The 23250-nt window shown below is 38.4% G+C and overlaps 1 protein-coding gene across 5 annotated transcripts in view; it reads left to right on the forward strand.

Annotated features, from left to right (window-relative positions):
• Positions 1–23250, forward strand: part of KCNQ5 (potassium voltage-gated channel subfamily Q member 5) — a 514131-nt gene that overhangs the window by 369366 nt on the left and 121515 nt on the right. For all 5 annotated transcript variants that reach the window (XM_054722223.1, XM_054722226.1, XM_054722228.1 and 2 more), the window contains exon 3: positions 6903–7029. In XM_054722223.1, coding sequence (XP_054578198.1) covers positions 6903–7029 — 127 coding nt within the window. The remainder of the gene's footprint in view (positions 1–6902; positions 7030–23250) is intronic.

Genomic DNA, 23250 nt, shown 5'->3' on the forward strand with positions numbered 1-23250 from the left:
CAACCATTAGTTGTTCTGCATTTCTAATTTTTTTTTTTCATTTTAAAAATGTCATATAATCATTTCTCAGCCTTTTGGCTAAGATGATATGTAAAAATGTTATATAAACGGAATATTATGATATGTAACCTTTTGAGATTGGCTTTTTTCACTCAGCATAATTCTATAGAGATCTGTCCAAGTTGTCTTATGTATCAACAGTTTATTCATTTTTTATTGTTGAGTAGTAAAGCATGGTATAGATACAGTACTCCTTGTTTATCTCATTCACATGGTGAGGACATTTGGACTGTTTTCAGTTTGGGGTCATTATGAGTAAATCCACTATGAACAGTTGTGTACAGGTTTTTGTACACAATAAGTTTTCATTTCTCTGATGTGAATATCCAAGAATAAAATTGCTGAGTCATATAGTAACTGCATTTTTATAAGAATTAATAAAACTGTTTTTCAGATAAGTGGTACCATTTTACATTCCCACCAGCAGTGGATGAATGATCCAGCTTCCCTGCATTATCCCCAGCATTTTATGTTGTCACTATTTTTTATTTTAGCCATTCTGACATGTTTGTAATGTTATTTCATTGTGATTTGAATTTACATTTTCTGTATGGCTAATGATGTTGAATATCTTTTCATGTGCTGATTTACTATCCATATATCCTCTTCAGTGAAATGTCACTCATGACTTTTGCCCATTTCCTAATTGAATTTGTGTGTTGTTGTTTTATAACTCCTGAGTCTTAAGAGTTTTTACATATTCTAGATACTAGTCCTTTGTCATATATGTGGTTTGTAAATGTTTTCCCCCAGACTATAGTGTGTCTTTTCATTCTCTCTACTTTTGATGAAATCCAAGTCATTAATTTTTCCTTTCATTCCTTGTGCTTTCATGTCAAGTCTAACAACTTTTATTTAACTCAAATTCCCAAAATTTACTTCTGTTTTTTACTAACAGTTTTATAGTTTAACATTTAAGTACATGATACATTTGAATTGATTTTTGTATAAAGTGTGAGGTATAGATTTAGGTTCACGTTTGGGGTAGCCTATTAATGCCGGATATCCCCAAGATCATTTGTTAAATGCTATTTCTTCCTTCACTAAATTGCTTTTTCACTTTTATAAGAAAAATCAGCCTAGCCATTATGGCTCAGTAGTTGAACATTGACCTATGAACGAAGAGGTCACTGATTGATATGCCCAGATTGTGGGCTTGATCCCCAGTGTGGGGCGTGCAGGAGACAGCCAATCAATGATTCCCTTTCATCATTGATGTTTTATCTCTCTCTCCCTCTCCCTTACTCTCTGAAATCAATAAAAATATTTTTAAATAAATTGAGCATATTTGTCTGTTTCCAAATTCTCTATTCTGTTCTCTCTATTGTTCTCTGTGTGTCTGTCCCTCTGAGAGTACCACACAGTCTTGAATATTGGAGCTATATAGTAGGTCTTACTATCATATTGAGTGATTCCTTTAACTTTATTCTTCTTTGTTGGGATTGTTTTACCTATTCTAGCACCTGGGTTTTTCCTTATTAATTTTAGAGTAAGTTTGTTTATTTCTTTTAAAAAATGCTTTTTGAGATTTTTATAGGAATTTCATTAAACTTACAGATCAATTTGGGAAAAGGTGCCACCTTTATTTATTGAGTCATCCAATTTATGAACATGGTATTTCCATTTATTTAGGTCTTCTCTGATTTCTTTTATCAACACTTTGTAATTTTAGCATGCATATTATGTCTATGTTTTGCTAAGAGTATAGCTAAATGTTTTATTGAGTTTTGTACATCTTATTTATTAAATTGAGATAATAAATCTCTATTTCTAACTTGCTGAGATTTTTATAAGTGGGGAAAATGGATATCTGTGTGAAAAAGAATAAAATTGGACACTTATCTAATACCATGTAAAAAAAAAATCAACTCAAAATGAGTTAAAGACTTAAATGTAAGGCCTAAAACTCCAGAAGAAAACTCTAGGGGAAGAGCTTGACATTACTCTAGACAATGATTTTTTGAAACAATATCCCAAAGCACAGGCCACAAAAGCAAAACTAGACAAATGGGATTGCATCAAACTGAAAAACTTCCCGCACAGCAAAGGAAATAATCAACAGAATGAAAAGACAACCTTCAGAATGAGAGAAAACATCTAAGGACATATATATATATATATGAAACTTCTATAACTCAATAGCAAAAATTCAAAAATAACCTATTTTTAAAATGAGCAAAGGACCTGGATAGACATGTCTCAAAAGAAGACGTACAAATGGCCAACAGGTATATGAAAAGATGCTCAACATCACTAATCATCAGGGAAATGAAAATCAAAACCACAGTGATGTCATCTCACACTTGTTAAAATGTCTATTTTCAAAGACAAAAGATAAGTTCTGGTGAGGCTATGGAGAAAAGGGAACCTTTATGCATTGTTGGTTGGAGTGTAAATTGGTGCAACCACTATGGGAAACACTATGGAGGTTCCTCAAAAAATTAAAACTAGAACTACCATATGACCCAGCAATATCACTTCTGGGAATATATCCAAAGAAAATGAAGCCAAGATTATGAAGAGATATTTGCATTTTCATGTTCATTGCAACATAATTCACAATATCAAAGATATGAAAACAACCTCTGTGTCCATCAAAGGACAAATGGATTAAAAATGTGGTATATATGTGCAATAGTATAGCCTTGAAAGAGAAGGAAATCCTACCATTTGCCATAACATGGATGAACATGAAGGACATTATGCTATGTGAAATAAGCCAGACAGAGAAAGACAGCTACAATACTACATGATCTCAATTATATGGAATCTAAAAAAATTGAACTCATAAGGGCAGGGTAGAATGGTGATTACCAGGGGCTAGGTGTTGGGGAAAATGGAGAGTTGTTACTGTTTCAGCTATGCAAATTTCAGTTATTCATGATAAACCCGTTCTGGATATCTGATGTACGACATGGTGACTATCTATAATAATAAAAGCATAATATGCAAATCGACTGAACGACCAAACAGCAGAACGACCATCCAGATAACTTTCAGACAACCACACTATGACACGCACTGGTGCCAGGCCAGCCAAGGCAGGTGTGATACTATTGGTTGGGGGGGGGGGGGGGGCTGCCATTGCCCCATGATCGCCCCACAGAGGGAGACCCAGGCCACTGGCCGGTGGGGCAATTGATCTGGGGGAGAGGGGGGGGCGGGCTCTGCAATCACCCAGCAGAGGGAGGCCAGGCCACCCTCTGCGTGGCAATTGATCACAAAGCCCCAGCCAGATTGCAAGGCCTCCCTCTGCTGGGCAATCAATCACAGAGCCCCGCAACCGATCGCCCCACAGAGGGAAGCCCAGGCCACTGGCCAGCAACACTGTGGCGGGTGTGCAGGGCCAGCCAGCAATCACCCTGAAGAAGGAGGCCCAGGCCAGCCCAGCCAAGTGATCGCACCCCACACCTGTCGCCCACAGAGGGAGGCAACCGGTGGTGGGGGAGGAGGACAGGGCTGCACAAATGGCAAGCAGTGGCAGCAGTAGGGGCAGGGGCAGGGCCAGCTGCCAGCAGCAGGGGGAAGGAAAGCCCTGATAGGCCCTGATTGCCGGTCAGGCCTAGGGACCCTACCCAAGGGGTCCTGGATTGCAAGAGGGCACAGGCCAGGCTAAAGGACACCCCCCCCCCAATACACGAATTTCGTGCACCCGGCTTCTAGTAGTTAATAATATTGTATACTGAAAATGTGCTAAGTCGATTTTAAGTGTTCTCACCACACACACACAAAATGTTAACTATGAGGTGATAAATACGTAATTAGCTTGATTATGATCATTTCACAATGTATATGTATATTAAAACATCAAGTTGTATACCTTAAATATATACAATTTTTATTTGTCAATTATACCTCAACAAAGCTGGGGAAAGGAAAAAAGAGGGGAAAAGTGGTCTCGTCACACTCCCACTCCCCACTCATTTTACACCTGTCAGATGAGGGGCGATTGCCCTTCTCTAGCTCAATAAAATTTATTCCTTTTTACTGAAATAAGATGCAACTTGCAGGAACCAGGAGGTGGAGTCTGTTCAAAGTGGTTTTCACACTTTTGTCCCCATCACATCAGTCCAAGTCTTGGAGAGAGAACTTCCCCACAGCTGCTGCGCTGGGCCTGAGGACGCTCTCCACACCTGCTGAGCTCTCACCTCTCACTGCTGCTTACTCAGTGACAGAGATTTCCAGGGTTACTTTTCACACAGTCTGAAACCAAGCCCTCATAGGGAATGCTAAGTAATGGTATCTAGCAAGGCAGAACAAGAGAATTCTAATTCTATTATTACTTCCCTCAAGGCAGAAGTTATGTTCCCGTGGTGAAATCCAATTACAACTTCTTCTAGCTTTATTGGGAAATGAAAGATTTTTCCCTAACCCCTTAAGAAACTGTAAGCAATATTCCTGAACAAAGGGTCCTGAGTAACAAATTTGTAGACTTAATTTATCCTACCACAGTGCAACCTAAAAATGGTGCAAAATAGCAATGGTTAAATATTATTACTTTAGAATAATGTCAGCTATTCCCACTAGAAGAAACATCATGATATGGTAGTGCCTGGGGCCTCGGGCATATGTGGGATATTCTTGCATAATCCTTATAATATGACCTGTCTCCAGTGGAGTGCCAACCTTTCTGGCACAAGTAGGAGTTAGCGGCTGGGGTAGAAAAGTGGACCTGCCATTACACCTGGATGGGGCACAGCTCCATGGGCATCATAGGCCTTGGCATGCTTTGGTGTGTGGGAAAATGTGCTGGATGAAACACAAGTGATCAGGTACTGTAGCCATCTTAATAAATGACCAGACCCAACCACCTAGATATATAACAAAGCCAAAACAAAACAAAGCCTTCAGCTCTAGCCAGTTTTGCTCAGTGGTTAAAGTGTTGGCCTTTTGACTTAAATGGCCGAGGGTTCAATTCTGGTCAAGGGCACGTACCTCAGTTGCAGACTCTGTCCCTGGCCCCTGTCAGGGCACATGCCGGAGGCAACCAATTGAAGTGTCTCTCTCACATTCTAATTACCTGGAATGGACAGTTTTTCTGTCTCTCTCTTACACACACACACACACACACACACACACACACACACACACACAAAGACACACTGCCCCCGGTCCGTTTTCTCTAAAAAATCAATGAGAAAAATATCCTCAGGTGAGGATTAACAAAATCAAAAACCCTCATGTCATTAATGTTGCATAGTTTTTGTCATCTGTGTGTAAAGTCATCTTCAGAGATTTAACCCATAGATAGTTTTAAATCACTGTAAGTAAGCAGCAATGATGTTGGAGATTTATTTCCCATCGTGAGAAATATTTGTGGGTTACTTAGTGCAAAATAACAGACGGATAAAATGATGTATCTCTACTAGGCATTTCAAAAGTGCAACACATCATCACATACTCTAACTGAAGAAATAGACATTTGCCTGAAACTTGCAACACAAATGCCATTTTTCTAAATTTGATAACAGTTTTTATCTTGGTGCATGGGGTGGGAGAATGGGGAGTGGATTAGAACCTTTACTTTCTATGCTCTATATTTCTGTAATGTTTAATGTTTTCATAAGGACCATGTATCACTTTTATAATTAAGCAGTTATAGTAAAAATCAATTCATAAATAATAAGTTCAATAAAAATTTTAAACATATATATATAGTTCTACATCAGCAATTTTCAACGGGTGCCACAAGAATTTTTAAAACATGTAATACCTGACCATTAAGTCAGGGGCACTGACCTCTTTTCCCTTAGATTGCCAAATTTTAAAAAAATGACAACAGTCAATACCACAATAGCTGTCAACAATTATACCTATTTTTTGTAATATCAGCAAAAAATATATATTTTTTGGTGTGCCACAGAATTTTGGTAATTAGTTATGTATTCCATGAGATGAAAAAGGTTGAAGATAGCTGTTCTACATTATTAATGCTGAACCAATCCTTGTTTCAAAACAAGACAGGGAATTGTTTTTAAAAAGAAACCAATTTTGATCAACTCGGTGCTTGTCCCTGTAGGGCAACAAGGTGGTATGATTAGCTTGCTCCAAAAATGCTTTCTTCTTAAAAATTCCATTGGGTTTCTCATTCTATGACCCACTGCTTAATGAGCCAATTTAGTTGCCCTTTCCCCAAGGTTCACTCACAACTCTTCCTAAATAATCTCAAAGTCCTTTTGCTGGAGCAGGTGTTATTTTCCAAGCAGCTCTCACCAAAGGCCAGTATAATAATTAACAACCTTCAGATTCGAAGACTTTAGGGTCTCATTTCTGACAAAGCGTACATATGCCACATGCACAGTAATGTTTCTGAAACTTGCTGTTTTATAAGGAGATTTAGACACCATATTAAAAGAACTCAGCAAAGTTTTAAATATTCAGTTCTTTTTATCTAAGAACAACTCTTAAGGGCTTAGAGATAGTCACTTCTTGCAGCCAAATGGTCTGTTTTCTGTGAAACTGTCAAGTTGTGTTTTCGGGGTCCTCTCTTTCATTTCAGATCCTTCACATGTCACCAGGTAGCTGAAGTCAGCTACACTGGTAAGTCAGCTATACAAAGCAGATTGGTAATTCAACCTGCAAATTTAGCATTGAAACTGACTTTTAAATCTGCAAAGTGTTCAAGACTTGCAAAGGAATGGCAGTCCATAATAGCAAATGCAGACAATATGAGTTCTCAATGTTCTCCAGGTTTAGTTTGGTTTGGAGAAGAGATGTTCTTAAATTGTCTAAATTTAACAAATAGACATTTTAGATGAAGTGCCTAAATGTTCAGAAATACGCTCCAAGCTTCTTGCTCTGGTTTGTTCAATACCTCTAACATGTCTGATTTGATATTTTAGGAGTTCGTGATGATTGTCGTCTTTGGTTTGGAGTTCATCATTCGAATCTGGTCTGCAGGTTGCTGTTGTCGGTACAGAGGATGGCAAGGAAGACTGAGGTTTGCCCGAAAGCCCTTCTGTGTTATAGGTATATATCAAAGTCCAGATACCTGGACTTCTGCATCCTTTTCTTCTGTCTACTGTATTGCAAGATTTAATTTATATTAAAATTAATATTTGTGGAGTATTTATCACATTAGGCACACTTGTGTTTTTAAAAGTGTTGACTCATTTAATCCTCACCACAGCACTGTGTGATAGGTATTTTTATTATCCCCATTTTACAGATGAAGAAATTGAGGCAAAGAAAAGTGAAATAAGTTACTAAAAGTTATATAAGTTGTAAGTGATGGAGCTGGGATTTGAGCCAGAAGGTCTGGCTCTAGAACACCCACTTGTATCAATTAAGTTAGACTGAACTATATGGTTCTCAGTGTTGACCTGAATTAGGGAAGCATTAATTTCAGTAAATATAAAAAACTATTTTCTCCCCTATAATATAAGCAATATCTCTTTATGCTTCTAATGAACTGGAATAGATAGAAGTGTATTAGATTTGGTAATGCATGTCAATTAGTGTGCCTCAAGTTTGTTTTATTTTATGCACTGGTAACTTCATACAGGATTAAGTGTTTTATACTCTGAAATATGAGTCACCCACCCTGCAGCCCCTAAGTAAGAATCACATCTCTGCACCTCCCTAGATGCTGTGGTTTTTAGAGGGATTTCATTCTCACCTACGTACCAATTTCAAATTACACTTCTTAATGAAGATGCCATTTAGCATTCTGGGGTTAAGACCTGGGATCTTCCAGTAATATATTTAAAAATATATCATAAAATTGGAAACTCTGGTAAATTATATCTCAAAAAAAATAATTTTTAAAAAAAGTAAGTTGCCTACATCGAAGTCCTTTTTCCCTAAATATTGCAATGTAGATTTCCTAAGGATAAGGATATTCCTTTACATAACCTTCAGTAATTTTAACATTAATGCAACACTTGAATCTCCTGGTTATATTCCAGTTTTGTCAGCTGATCCAATAATGTCCTTTACAGCATTTTTTCCTCCTCAGTACATGATCCAGTCGAAGATCACATACTGCATTTAGTTGCCATGTCTCTTTAGTCTCCTTTAATCTAGAACAATTCCTCAGACCTTCTTTGCCTCATGACATTGACATTTTAGAACAGTGGTTCTCAACCTTTCTAATGCTGCGACCCTTTAATACAGTTCCTCATGTTGTGGTGACCCCCAACCATAAAATTATTTTCATTGCTACTTCATAACTGTAATTTTGCAGTTAATGTAAATATCTGTGTTTTCTGATGGTCTTAGGCGACCCTGCAACCCACAAGTTGAGAACCGCTGCTGTAGAGCCTAAGACCATCGGAAAACACAGATATTTACATTACGATTCATTAACGTAGCAAAATTACAGTTATGAAGTAGCAACGAAAATAATTTTATGGTTGGGGATCACCACAACATGAGGAACTGTATTAAAGGATCGCAGCATTAGAAAGGTTGAGAACCACTGTTTTAGAAGAACATAGCTTCAGCCCCACCCCCTTTTTAAAAAATAGAATGTTCTTCCTTTTGAGGGGAAAAACCCTATATATACAAGCTATTATTGTCATGGTGGTTGTTGTTATTTAACAGCTAAATCTGGTTTTCTTGCTCTTCTTGCCTTCTCGCTTCTTTGGCAGCCATTCAAATCCAAATACTGAAAGTTCTGGGCGAGGCTTGCTTATTTCAACAATTTCCACTCTGAGAAAGTGGATTTTTAATCTACAAAGTGATTTAGACTATCTTCTTCATCCACAGCGGATTTTCATTTTGTTTTAGAAGTCAGGAATAGTTGAGCAATCTTCTTAGTCTCCTCCTTTACCCCTGTTCCCTGAGGCAGGGGCAGAGTGAATTTAAGGAGGCATTGGAGAAGGTGTCTCCTCATCCATGGGCCCTGTTCAGAACCATCTTTCATTCCACCCTTGTTGCGAAGGAAGAGCACTGTCCTGGGGATGGAAGAATGGGTGGGCTTCCCACACTCTCTGCCACCGAGGCAATTTCATGGTATACACACTTCAAAAGAGTCACCATTTATTCAGTCAAACTTTATAGAAATTTGGTGGTGTTTGAAGCACTGGAGTGACAATAGTGAAATTCTAAATTAACACAATCTTAAAATGCCTTGTGTGGCCTCTGCTAATGAATTTTATTTGTCTAGCTGCCTCTCTTCTGCAAGAATGGGCTTTTCTCCTCTTTGGAAACCATTGCTCAGGTAGAAAGGAAAATAGGTAGGAACTCCCAGCCTTGCAGGCCCATCCAGCCCCAAAGCATATTAGTGAAGGCTTTTGATTTTTCTCCCTGGAGATTTTTTTTTTCTTTCTGAATTTTCTGCTCAAACAACATCACAGAGGACTGTAACTTGATGTGAAACCATTGCATGAGTACTTTCTGTCCTATAAGGGACCCAAACAAAACAATTTACAAGGCAAATGGTTGGCCAAGACTTACTCAGCTTCTACAGGATAAGATTGTTTCATGGATGGCTGCAGGAATGTTCCACTCCAGACTTTAAAACCAATTACAAATTGGTTTTGTTCCAGCTCCAGAGGCAATGCCAATGTATTTCCGGCCCCCAAGCTGAAAAAAAAGTTCTTTCCCAGATGCCTGCTGCCTTTTGATAGCTGTTTTCAACCCTGGATGCATCAGCCTCTCTTAGTGATTTAATCTTTCTCTCCCTGTATCAGATCCTTGAGGTTTGGATGTGACACGTGGTTCTAAAAATGATGTTATGTTCTATGTAATTTTAGACACCTTTGACCCTGTCAATAGTAACCTTACAAATTTAGTATAACATGGATTAGGCATAGTTTCAGTTTAGTTAACGCTCTAAGCCTTTTCTTCATTTGGGTATTTTTGTAAATTAATCACTTTGGAAGAAAATTCCATGCATAAGTATATAACGAATCCCTATTAGAACAAAGACAATATTTATACTTACATTTAGGGTAACTATGCATTTTTCAGTCTCTTATTGAAAGTGCATATAACAGTTTGATCCATGGCCCAGGTGAATTGAGGTAATAGTGAAACATGTTCAAATGTGGCTCTTTAGTATGAGGTCAATACGATTTTAACTTACACAGGGGAACCAAATGTCACCTGTCTGAGGCAGCAGGCTGTACCAGATGACAAAACCCCTTCTGGGCCTGTTTAATAGGTCCATAAAAATGATTGATGTCACTGGTAAAATGATAAAGTATAATGTAAACTGAACCTTGTAGTTCCCGTGTTCAACATAATTTACTGTGATGAAATGGAACAAGGAATAATATGTCCCTCATCTGTCCATGGTAACTGCTCTGAGTTTGGAAATGTAGCTAAGATTTCTCAGGTCTCGATGTGTTTGTATGATCTGATTACTCTGAACATGCCAAATACACACCCAAATGTTTTCAGAAGTCCTAAGCATTCAAGAAAAAGATATAGATAAGATTGTGATAATCTTGGCTGTACCTTCAATGTGAAAAATGCTTTCTGTAAGCACACCAATATTATTCTTTCTGATTGGAAAGTGATGAAAGCTACCTGAGTGGCCATCTAGTAACCTTTCTATAGTATTGAGCCCTATAGACCAAATGATAGTATTGGGACACAATTTGATAGAGGTCCCACGGGCTAATTCCCAAAGACTTTAGAACTTCCCCCTCCTGAACTGCCCAACCTCTTACCCCTGCACTCTAACCAGAACCAGGAGCATTTAAAAAACTTGTTGATTTAAGAAATCAGAAAATCATTGTATACTTGTGTGTTGGGAAAACATTTTAAACAACAGTTGCTTACCTAGGGGAAGAGAAAAGTCTATCAATTGTTTTTAATTAGGCACTGTTTTTCATTCCTGTAATTATCTCTGCTTGGTTTGGGGCGTTTCCTTTGAAAACTGGTAAATTTTCTTTTTTATTATAAAATTATTCCTTATGCCTATATATTTAATTTACATCTCTCCTCAAAGACTGTTGAAATAATATTTCTACAACTATGGGCAATAATCGTTGCCTTACCAATTTGTAGGGTCAAGTATATTTTAGGATGACAATCCAGGTTGCCCTTTACAATGTTTCTACATTCAAGCACAAATCACTCATTCAATGACCTCAATATTGAGAAAGTGTGAAATAACTTCAAAGCCTGATTTTGTAGTCATTATTTTTTTCAAGCTTTTATTAATGACCTACCTGAAAATTGCAAATAGTACCAAAGGCTGGTACTTAGATCAGGATAATGAGCCTGATGTGTCAGGAAGCCAACAAATTACTTCCAACAGTGGCTTGTTTGGATTCCCTAGTGATTTTAAAGACAGATATAATAGGGCCATATTTTTCAGTCTTGCAATGCATCTTAAAGAAGCAGAAAATACCAGCCTGTTATTAATCTTGGATCTGTACTTGGTGCTAAATTTAAGTTGATTTCTTAATGCAGTTTTAACAGCTTTCCTTCAGTGTAATATTTCCACAAGAAGACAAAGGAGACAAACCACAGCACAGATCTTTCCCCCATGAATTGAGCACATATGCCTTTGACGTGAGATAACAGTCTCTCAGGAAAATGCCAACAAGTGAATTTTTTAATAAGAAAAAAAATAACCAGCTTCTTACTTGGCTAAAACAAAATAGGAGCTTTTATTAAAATCAACCACACAGCCAAGACCACTCTAATATATCTGGGAGTTCATCCCATTAAAAGGCAACTTCAGCTGCTAATGTGTTCAAAAGTTAAGTCAGAGATTCCCAGAACTGCCACTGCCCTCTCAACTGAAGATTTGAGACATGATTCTTCATCACCATCAACAGACATTCAGCTTTTTTTTTTTTTTTTTTTTTTTGCTTCTCTGCCTTCTCCATCTTCAATTCTATGAAACATTGAATTTTGTTCTAAGCCTTTGAATTGCATCATTTTATATACCTTCTAATCTTTTCTCTCTTTTGGTAGAAATTATATTCTCTCCTATTTCCTATCTTCTTCTGTTTCTCTTTACTTCTAAGTCTTCAAACTACTTCACATATAGATTTATTCCATATGATTCATTGGGCCTTCTGAGGACAATTAAACCCTGTTGGATTGATTTATCACAAAAAGCCATTAAAGTCATTTCAATACCTTTAGTTATTGATAGCTGTTATTTATTAAGACCTGCTCTATGCTAGGTACTGCTCTGAGCACTCTATAAATATTATATCCCATTTTGTATGAGGAAGTAAGACAGGGTTTCAGAGACTTATCCACAGAAAGATGGTAGATGGAAGAAACAAGATTCACTGTTTGTGATTTCACTTTAGAAAAATATACTTACCTAATGTGCTCTTTTTACTCACACCAAATCTGAAGTATGTTGTGTTGTTTTTTTTCTCATACCAGCCAATTCTTCAACTCTCAATATACCAACTGGGTATTCAACAACTCAATTAAATTCTGATACTAACTACACAGAGTTAGTGCAGATTCCACAGGTTAAGAACTAAGTCCCACAAGACTCTCCCTGCACCCCACTCCCAGCCTTGACTTGCCAGCCATAATGAGGTGCCCTACATACTTCTACCAGCTAACTACAACTATGAGTGTTTCCACACCCCCCATCTCAGGTTTGAGAATTCTCTAAAATGATTCACAGAACTGAGGAAAGCGCTTTACTTACTATTTTTGCTTTATTATAAAAGATACAATTCCAGCACAGGCAAGTGGAAGAGAAGCATAGGACAGTTATTTGGCGTGGGGCAATCTCTCCAGGAATGCCACCCTCCCAGCACCTCAATGTATTCACCAGCCTGGAAGCTCTCAGAACCTCATGGTTTAGATATTTTCATGGAGCTCTCATTATTACTTAGGCACAACTGATTAAATCATTGGCCATTGGTGATTGAACTCCTCTCTAGACCTTGTTCCCTTTCCAGAGGTCCAGGGTTGGGCTTAAAGTTCCAACTCCCTAACCGTGCTTTGGTCTTTCTGGTAATGGGTCCCAATCTTAAAACTATGGTCACCTCATTAGCATACAAAAGACATTTATCACTTCAGAGATTCCAAGGATTTTGGGAGCAGTGTGCCAGGAACCCAGGACAATGACCAAGCAATTATCTGTTTTCCGTTGTACCACACTACCCAACTATGACAAAATTACCCTTGTTTAAATGTAATTGAACCTTGTTCATTGTCATCAACTCACAAAGAGCCTGATACTTTTATGTTCATCTTTAGTAATCCAAGATTTTTGAATGAGAAGTTGAACTTTACAAAATGACTTTCATTGCAGTATCAGTCTTAATTTCACCAGGTTTAGTATCAGGTCACTTATTTCTGTTCTCTAACCTAAAGGGGAAATTGGGCTCTAAAGCAGTTTTACTTGCCTTGTATCAGAATGCATATGCTCTTAAGCAGAATTATCATGAGGTTCTCCATGTATTTCCCAATTAGAAACATCTCCAGAATATGTAATGTTACTCCCAGAAAAGCCTTTGAATGTTTGTTAACATTAGTAGACTATTCCGAAACCTGTTTAGGTGATTGTTGACCTGATACACAAATTTGAACTTACAAAGTAGCTTGATTAGCTGATATGACTTAACCATATAGAAAATGCCCTTAGAGGGAAATGAATAACAAATGATTATTTCCCACTCTTTCTATAAACTTCAGTAGAGCACTGTGATATATTGTACTAATATTCTGTACTATCAAATGTTAGGTAAGAAAATTCATTCACAGACAGAGCACTTATTACATGCTAAACATAGTCTTAGGTATAAAAACCTCAAAGATGAATGGAACATGGTCCCTGCCTGTAAGAATACAGTCTCCTAAGCTCTTAAAGAAGGGCAAAACTGGAAGGGGGGAGACTAATTATGGTGATATCAAGTAAGGGTGATGGAGGTGGAAGTACTTGTGGGAAGAAGATATAGAATCTCATTACAAATTGTATGAGACACAGGAGCAAAAGGTACCCCGGGTTTTTAGTTTAGTCACCCAACTAATATTTATACAATGTGCACCATGCCCAAGCAGGATTCGAAATGCTGGAGAGATGGTGTTGCACCAAATGGGCAAGGTCCTACTCATAGAACGAATATCCCATGGATAGAAAAAAAAAAATACACAAACATGTTTTTGAAAAGTAAGATATCAACTGAAGAGACATGCAATGAAGAAAATAAAACAGAGATAGTGGGGGCTTCTTTAGATTGGGGGGCCTGAGAAAGTCTTACTAAGGAATAGAACCTCAAGTTGACCTGAATATTAAAAGGGAACCAGTCATGAGAAGATTTAGGCAGATATCTTTCCAGGCCAGAAAATGGTAATTGCAAACATTCTTAAAACCCAATGAGCCTGGCTTGTCCAAGGGAGAGACATTTTGGCTGGAGCTCAGTGAGTAGTAGGCAGAGTAGTAGGCACTGATGGATAGATAGGCAGAGGTCACATGAGGGTCATGTAGGCCATATGAGAGCATACAGTTACGTGATACAAGGCAGCTTCTAATATCAGGTTACCACACTAGTTAAAGGTCCAATAGATCAGTGGCAGGTATGATATTTGGACTAAGAAAAACACATTTTGATCAGGCAACAAAAAGTGTGGATATACAAAGCTCTGGGTTTTTTAGTTATCTATACCTGTTTGAACTTTGTATCAGCAATATGCAAATTTTACTCCTTCAGAAGAATATAAACCTATTCCCTCTTACTTTCCCACATAACTATATCTCTACCCTTGCAAACATGAAATACCAAATGTTATTTTCTATAAGCCACAGGAATTAGGAGGATATGATGAAAACTTCTCTCACCCCATTGGCCACAGTCGCCAAAAAACAATCCCCAAGAGCCTCCTTACCAAAGGACTGTGAGCATCCTCTTACTTAGAACGGTGGCAATGCAGAGTTATCTCATTAAAGATTATTTATTTCCTTTGATAAGTTTTCCCTTTTTGCCTCGAAATGTTATCTGAAAACTTATGATCAATAAGAAACATTAAACTATCACTATGGGGTAAATTTTCAAAGTGGTGCTTGGAATTTGCCAGTATGAGTCCCATTAACTTCAATGGAAGTCCTGCCGTTAAACCGCTGCACATAGCTTTGAAAACGTTCTACAGTACATCTTTGCAGTGTTTTATTTTTTATTTTTAATAAATACCACAGAGCTACTCAGTGCACAGCTGATTGCAGTATTTAAGAAAGTGGGTAATGTACTGTGCAGTAGGAGGCTTTTAAAATTAGATTTTAAAGCTTCATTCCTGTTAAGAGTCACAACAACAATATAAATACATCTTTAATTCTTCAAAGAGCACTTTTCCATCAAGGAATTTGGAGTGCAATTAGAATGTAGAGCTCATAAAGCAGCAGCACCATGCCCCTCTGAGACATTGTTTATCTCACTCTATAGACAGAAGAATTGAGGCACCGTGAAATAAGGGGGGTTCATACCTGGCCCCTAAGTCAGCAGTGAAGCTAGTAATAGAATTCTGCCTCCCTAGAGCCTATTGCTCTAAAGAAATTTAATTACAGCATAATCCATTTAATCTACATTTGGAAGAATAATGATGGTGCAGGAAAAATGAATTTATTAAAGGGTTGGTGGGAGACCATGTTAGATTAGCAACTTTCTTTTCAGGATCCAGATTTTCATGTGGTATCTGATGCCATGAAAGAGATGATGCTAATTCTACTGGCCACAATTGGCAAAGAACTTTTTTATTTTCCTCCTTTTTAAACATAAGCAAAAGTTCCAATTGAAAATGCTGCAGAACCATCTTTTTTTGTTAGAAATAACTTACTGATTTTTTTTTAATTATGAAAGAAAACAGTGCATTACTTTCCCTCTGAACCCTTCTGGTTTGAAAGAAAAAAACAACAACACATTGAGCTAAATGCTCAACTCACAGCCTTCCTTGAAACAAAAGATAAGTGAGCCTCTGCTTCATTTTTGACTTTTGATTACTTGTCCACTAATTCACTGTGGTTATGTACTTGCATAAGAAATCTTCTTTTGAAGCTGAAAATACCAGAAGGTTGGGAGTTGGGCTATCTGGTGTTACATGAACAGGAATAAAATTTCATAGTTTGAATTATAAATCATATTTATGGGCTATCTCATATAAATCCTATGAAAATCTTATTAAAGTTGGAAGAGATTATGATACCCATTTTATTTTAGTTTTCCTTGTATTAAATTTGGGGTATACTGATTAACAAAATTATACAGGTTTCAGGTGCACAATTCCACAACACATCACTATCCCAAGTCAAGTCTCCTCCCATCACCATTTATCCCCCATATGCCCTCTTCCATCTCCTCCTATATGATACCCATTTTATAAATTTAAAAATGGAGTGTTAGCTTAAAGGTCTTATCAAGGGTCACACTGCATATAAGCAAAAGAATCAGAACACAAAAAACAGAGAAAGATTTGCTCACATCAAGTCCCAAGGTCTTTCTATGACACCACATCTCCCTCCACTACCCACTGTGTCATAGGAAAAAATGAAGAAACGATGTGCTGAAGTCTGATTCCCATCCCAAACCTCCTCCACCCCACATTTTAGCTGAAGTCTGAAAGAAAATAGACATCAGTGTCATAAAATGTACAATTCTTTTTCCCATTAGCCATCTTCCTAAGGTGAGGCCATTTTTTTTCAACTTCTTATTTTGAGATAACTTTAGACTTAGAACTTACAAATATAGTACAAAGAGTTCCCTTGTACCCATGTACTTTCATCCAGCTTCCCCCAATGATAACATCTGACATAAGTATGGTGCAATTATCAAAACCAAGAAGTTGATATGGATATATATTACTAACTAAATTGCAGACATTCAGATTTCACCAATTTTTGCATGCACTCAATTTTTTCTATATATACCACGTTGAAATTTTATCACATGTATAGATTAATTTAATTCTCACAGTCAAGATACAAAATTGTCCCATCACCCTAAAGTATCTCGGAGTACTATCCCTTACATTATCCCTTTAGAGTCACTCCCCTTCCCAAACCTAACCCCTGGGAATTAATCTACTAGAGGCCCGGTGCATGAAATTCATGCATGGGGGGGGGGGGGAGGATTACCCTCAGCCCAGCCTGCACCCTCTCCAATCTGGGACCCCTTGGGGGATGTCCAACTGCCGTTTAGGCCCAATCCTGGGTCAGGCCTAAACCAGCAGTCGGACATCCCTCTCACAATCCTGGACCACTGGCTCCTAATCGCTCACCTGCCTGCCTGCCTGCCTGGTCACCCCTTACTTCCCCCTCTGCCAGCCTGGTCATCCCACGCAGCCTGCTTGTTCAGTAGTTTGATCGTCCCTCACTAACCCCCCTGCTGGCCTGATCATAGGCAGCCATCTTGTGAGGGCGTGAGGGTCAATTTGCATATTACCTCTTTATTATATAGGCTTCTCCATCACTGTAATTTTGTCATTTTTAGAATGTTATGTAAGTGGAATCATATGGTAGTAACCTTGTGAAATTGGCTTTTTCCCCCAACTCAGCATAATACTCTTGAGATCCATCCAAGTCACTACATGTATCAGTATTTCATTCCTTTTTACTGCTGAATAGTATTCCATATTATGGATGTGCCATAGTTTATCCATTTACCTTTTAATGGTCAATGGATTGTTTCTCAATTTTGTTTATTGCAAATAAGGATGCTATGCATATTCGTGCACAGGTTTTTGTATGAAGATAAGTTTTTATTTCTCTAGGGTAAATACCCAGGAGTGAGATTACTGGATCATATGGTGTTTCTTTAACTTTATCAGAAACTGCCAAACTGTCTTCCAGAATGTGACCATTCCTTTCAAAATATAAAAATGCCTAGAATATTTCATGGCAATAAATTACAGCTATGCTGACTTAAGTGACATTTTTTATTTTCATAGAAATTAAATGATTCTACTTTATCTGTTTTTCTATGAAAATTATTTTCAGAAGCAGAAGTTTCTAAAATTCATATTGAACCACTTGGATCAATAAAACAAATTAAAATATAGTCATTTAGGAGAAGTTCTTTGTGTTCTGGTAAATGAATGTAACTTTGATGTTTATGTAGATGAAGTTTGAGAGACAAATTGATGTAAAAAGTCAATACTATACAGATTCCTGAAGGACCATTACTTAACCTTTTGCACTAGGATGTCGAGTGTGACTCGACACGGTTAGCATTAGAATAAAGAAATCGAGAAAAAAGCAAGCGAGTGAAAAGGGTTAAATCTAACTTTATTTTGTACAAAGTTCCTTTTCAAGCAAATGTTAATGAGACCAATACTAAATATGCTTGCCTGCTAAGGATATACCTACAGTTGTTCCTCAGTCTCTGAAGGGGTTAGTTCCAGGATCCCCACAGATACCAAAATCCCCAGAAGCACAAGTCCCTTATATAAAACTAGAGGCCTGGTGCACAAAATCTGTGCACAGGGGGGTGCCCTCAGCCCAGCCTGCACCCTCTGCAATCCAGGACCCCTTGGGGGATGTCCAACTGCCAGTTTAGGTCCCAGGGATCGGGCCTAAACCATCAGTCAGACATCCCTCTCACAATCCGGGACCGCTGGCTCCTAACTGCTCACCTGCCTGCCTGCCTGATCACCCCTAACTGCCCCTCCTGCCAACCTGATCACCCCTAACCGCCTCTGCCTGCCAGCCTGATCGCCCCTAACTGCCCCCTCTGCCAGCCTAGTCACCCCTAACTGCCCCCCCTGCCAACCTGGTTGCCCCCAACTGCCCCCCTCCCACTGGCCTGGTCACCCCTTACTGTCCCCCTTGCCGGCCTGGTTGCCCCTTACTGCCCGCCCTGCCAGCCTGGTTGCCCCTAATTGCCACCCCTGCTGGCCTGATCATCCCATGCAGCTTGCTGTTCAGTCATCTGTCCAGTTGTTTCAGTCGTGACAGCCCTTGGCTTTTTATATATTAGGATAGCCTAGTCTTTGCATATGACCTAGGCACATCCTTCCCTCCCATATACTTTAATTCATCTCCAGATTAGTTATAATATCCAATATAATGTAAGTGACATACATATACTGCATTGTTAGGGAATAATGAAAAGAAAATAAGTCTGAAACCATCCTAGACCTATCTTCATAGTGCATGTCAACAACAACATAACTTTTCTCTTTGGAATATTTTTGATCCCCAGTCAGTTAAATCTGTGGATAGGAAACCCGTGGAGGGCCAGCTGTAATCACATTAGTTAGAGCTTTAAAGCACAACTCCAACAGAATAAAAAGCTTAAAATGCCCACCAAGACCCAGTGGAGCTTTATAGCAAAGTGAGCCCCAATATTCATGGTTCTGATGTGATCTAAAAAGAGGTCATTTGTGTTCCCTAATTCCACACCTTTCTGAAATTCCCCTATTATTAAAACTATTCTCCCAGACTCTGCTTTTTCTCCATCATTTTCTTTAATGTCTCCCAATGGATTCTTCATCACCATCAACAGAAAAGTCATGTTCTCAAAAGTTAATAACAATCCCATGTGCTCAAATTCATGAATTTCAACTTCATTCTCACTGTGTTATAAGTGATGTTGGTACAACTAATTACTCATTTTGAAGAAGATAAATTTGATCCATATATATCTTACCATATTCCAAGACAAACTCCAAATAAATCAAAGATTTAAATAAAACTATAAATACTAGATAGCAGAAATGGGTAAATTTTTTTGTAATCATGGAACCAGAAGACCTTTCTAACTGCAACTAAAAATATAGAAATTATAGAAAAAATATTAATAAATTTAGACTACATAAAAATTAAAAATTTATAAAATTAGGCTAAATGAAATCAAATAATGCTGCATAAAATAAACAAGCAAAGTCAAAAGACAAATATGGGAAAATACAACTCCTATCAAAGATAAAGAGTTAATCATTTAAAATGTAAAGAGCTCTAGAAATTCAGAAAAAAAATTAATATCCCAGTAAAAAATAAAAGATGTCAAATGAATATGAACAGGCAGTTCACATAAAAATAACTCTATTTCTTATCGTATTTCCTGAGATTGACAAAAATCCAAAATCTGACTACACATTTTTAGTGAGGCCATGAGGAAATTGGCATTTATACTCCATAGAATGCAAAATGGTATCACCCTTATGGAAAACTATCAATGCCTCATAAAATTACATGACATTTACACTTCAACTCAAAAATTTGCTTTCTAATAGTTTCATTAATGTATAATAAGTATTCAGTGTAGCTGAATAAACTAAGAATACAATAAATAAAATGCAATGAAGTTATATAGTTATGTAGTTTAGAAAGATCTCAGTATATATAAGTAAAAGGAAAAAATGTAATACTGCATATGTAGTATGCTATATTTTTGTGTAAGAAAAGAGAAACAATATATGGTCATATTTTTTTTATTTGTATAAAGACACATTGGCCAGGTTTTTAAAAAAAAAAAATGTTCACTTGAAGATAATGAGAAGGGCAAAGTGAATGGGGACAGGGCTGAGAGCAAGAGTAATCATTAATTTCTCTTTATACCATTTTGATATTTAAACTATAAACATATTAACTATTTTAAAACTAAATAAAAAGAATGTTGCCTGCACATAGTAAGCACAACATAAATGCTGACTATTATTATAATTGTTGTCCAGTGATATTGGGATGGATTGATCGGTTCCCATAATGTACCATTATGCAGAATCTCACTCTGGAGGCATTTTTGTCATTGCAAAAGATAATGTTGGAGGTAACTTACCATAGGATTTTCACTTGAATGTTTTTCAGCCCTAGGCTGAAGTAACACAAAACAGCATCTTTAACTCCCTTAACAGAGCCTTGTCTGGAAAGGTTTTCTATGATTGGCCTTAATTTGCTCTCCACACATTTCTTTAATATTAAACTTGGAATTTTAGTTGTACTTTCCCAAAAGATTGCCCAAGGAGATTAAATAAAATAATACATGTAAAAATTTTAGCTTAGTGCCTGGCATGTAATAAATACACTATAACTGTTAGTGGAATACGCTGAATTAAAAAAGTAATGGGTTCAGTCTGATCTCTAATCAATCCCAGAATCAATAAATATAATCAGAAGAAAAAGTATCAATTCTGTAAGACCTCTTTGTATGTTTTTGTTGGTTGCTTTTTCTCAATCGATACTGATTTCCTAGAATTTGAGAGACTTATATCTTAAACTAGCTTTCCCGTTGCAGGAAAAATCCTGCAATAGGATTTCCTGCTGCACTCTACCCCGCCTCCGTTCCTCCCTTGTCCCCCGCCTCACCTTCTCCTCCAGCCCGCCCGCGTTTCGCTTCGCCCCCGCCCCGCCCTGTCCCCCGCCCCGCCTTCTCCTCCAGCCTGCCCGAGTTTCCCTTCTCCCCCGCCCCGCCCTGTCCCCCGCCCCGCCTTCTCCTCCAGCCCGCCCGCGTTTCGCTTCGCCCCCGGCCCCGCCTCCGCCCCGCCCTTGTCCCCCGCCCCGCCTTCTCCTCCAACCCGCCCGCGTTTCCCTTCGGCCCCGGCCCTGCCTCCGCTCCGCCCTTGCCGCCCTCCCCGCCTTCTCCTTCAGCCCGCCCGCGTTTCCCTTCACCCCCGGCCCCGCCTCCGCTCCGCCCTTGTCCCCCGCCCCGCCTTCTCCTCCAGCCCGCCCGCGTTTCCCTTCGGCCCCGCCTCCGCCCCGCCCTTCTCCCCCCCCCCCCCCCCCCCCCCCGGCTTGCTTGCTTCTTCGAAGCTTTACTCCCTTCTGCAGCTCTTGGCTTCTTTGGACGCTGTCTTGATATGCAAATTAGCCGCCATCTTTGTTGGGGTAATTTGCATACTCGTCCTGATTTGTTGGTGGGCGTGGCTTGGCTGGTGGGCGTGGCTTATGTGTAGCGAAGGTGCGGTCAATTTGTATATTTGTCTATTATTAGATTAAATAATATATTTTATTTTCAAAGAGGAGTAGATGGGGAGGAAACTTTCCAGGTACTATTTCAGTCTAGAGCTTTTTAGATGTGATCATTTCAGATCTGATTGTGTTGTGGTACCTAAAGGATGTTGGTTTAATAAGAGGGGTTTGATTGTCCATTATGGCTTAACCCATGTTTTCCCCTGGTTTTCCTGGCCCCTTAAGTAGGTAGGCTGACCCTGCACTGTGCTCCTTGTATTCCTCTATTCAGTGTCTTCTATGCCAATTGTCCTCTCATCCCTGTGTGTGCAGGGTGTCATCTGTCTTGTTCACCCATCCAAGTCCCATCCATGCCTTTACTATTGTATACCCAGGTCCTAGCAGTTTCTGGCCACAATAAGTGTGGATCGAGTGAATAAAAAGTTCAAAACAGTTCAAGCTAGTAGACATTCACATGTAAATCTTACCCCCCTCCCATTGTACCTTCTACATACACAATGTAAAAACAATATGAGAAAATGAAGGGGAAAAAATTGTTACAATTATCCAAGAAATGCAAGACAAAAAATAAAATAAAATAAATAGCACCTTTACCTCAGTTATCAAGAGTTTTCAGAAGAATAATTTTTGCCTGCATTTTTTGGTCTAATTGCTTCAGTTCCCTACATTTGTTTGATCATGTGAATGTGATGATATTTTTAAATAAAGTGCTTACTTTGCATGCTTGTAATTAATTATAGGCTTCTTTACAGGAGGCTCCTCTACCCCCATGTTACCTTTCTCTCCATGTTCTTACTTTTGCCTTTTAAATACTGTATTTGCTTTGAGCTCCTACCACAGACTCCAAATCTGTGTTTGGAATTTGGAGATCAAAGGACTGTAGCTAATCCTCAAGACATTTGCCCTTAAGAATCCATTCCTTATCAAGTTTCTGTGGTTTTCTGGAGTATTTACTGGTCATAATGTTAAAATGTGCACATCTGAAACTATTTTTTAATTACGTTTTCTTGATACTTCTCCACATTTAGTGTGTGGGAAAATGTCCTGCTCCGAATGGCACTGAGCTCTGGTAGACCATCTCCAGCCTCATTATAAAGGATGCCTAGGTCGAATCATCACATGTTTTCAATAACCCTTGTTTTTGTTCTCCTTGAAACAGAGCGTGTCTCATTCAAAAAGCTCATAATGGTAGGAAAGGAATTGATAATGAAAAGGAAGTGAGTCCAAAGTAGGATTTTTCCTCATAGTTTAGGATGTGTTATGAGACCGTATGTACATTTTGCAGACTGAGCTGCAGCTTCCCGGGTTGTTTACCACGAATTCTAATCCTGTGCTGGCTTGTATTATCTCTTCTATAAGCCTCTCCAGGAAACCATTTCTTTCCTTTTTAAACATGGATAAGAACAGAAATATAC

This window comes from Eptesicus fuscus, chromosome 10 (genome assembly GCF_027574615.1).
Source record: "Eptesicus fuscus isolate TK198812 chromosome 10, DD_ASM_mEF_20220401, whole genome shotgun sequence".
Taxonomy (NCBI): Eukaryota; Metazoa; Chordata; class Mammalia; order Chiroptera; family Vespertilionidae; genus Eptesicus; species Eptesicus fuscus.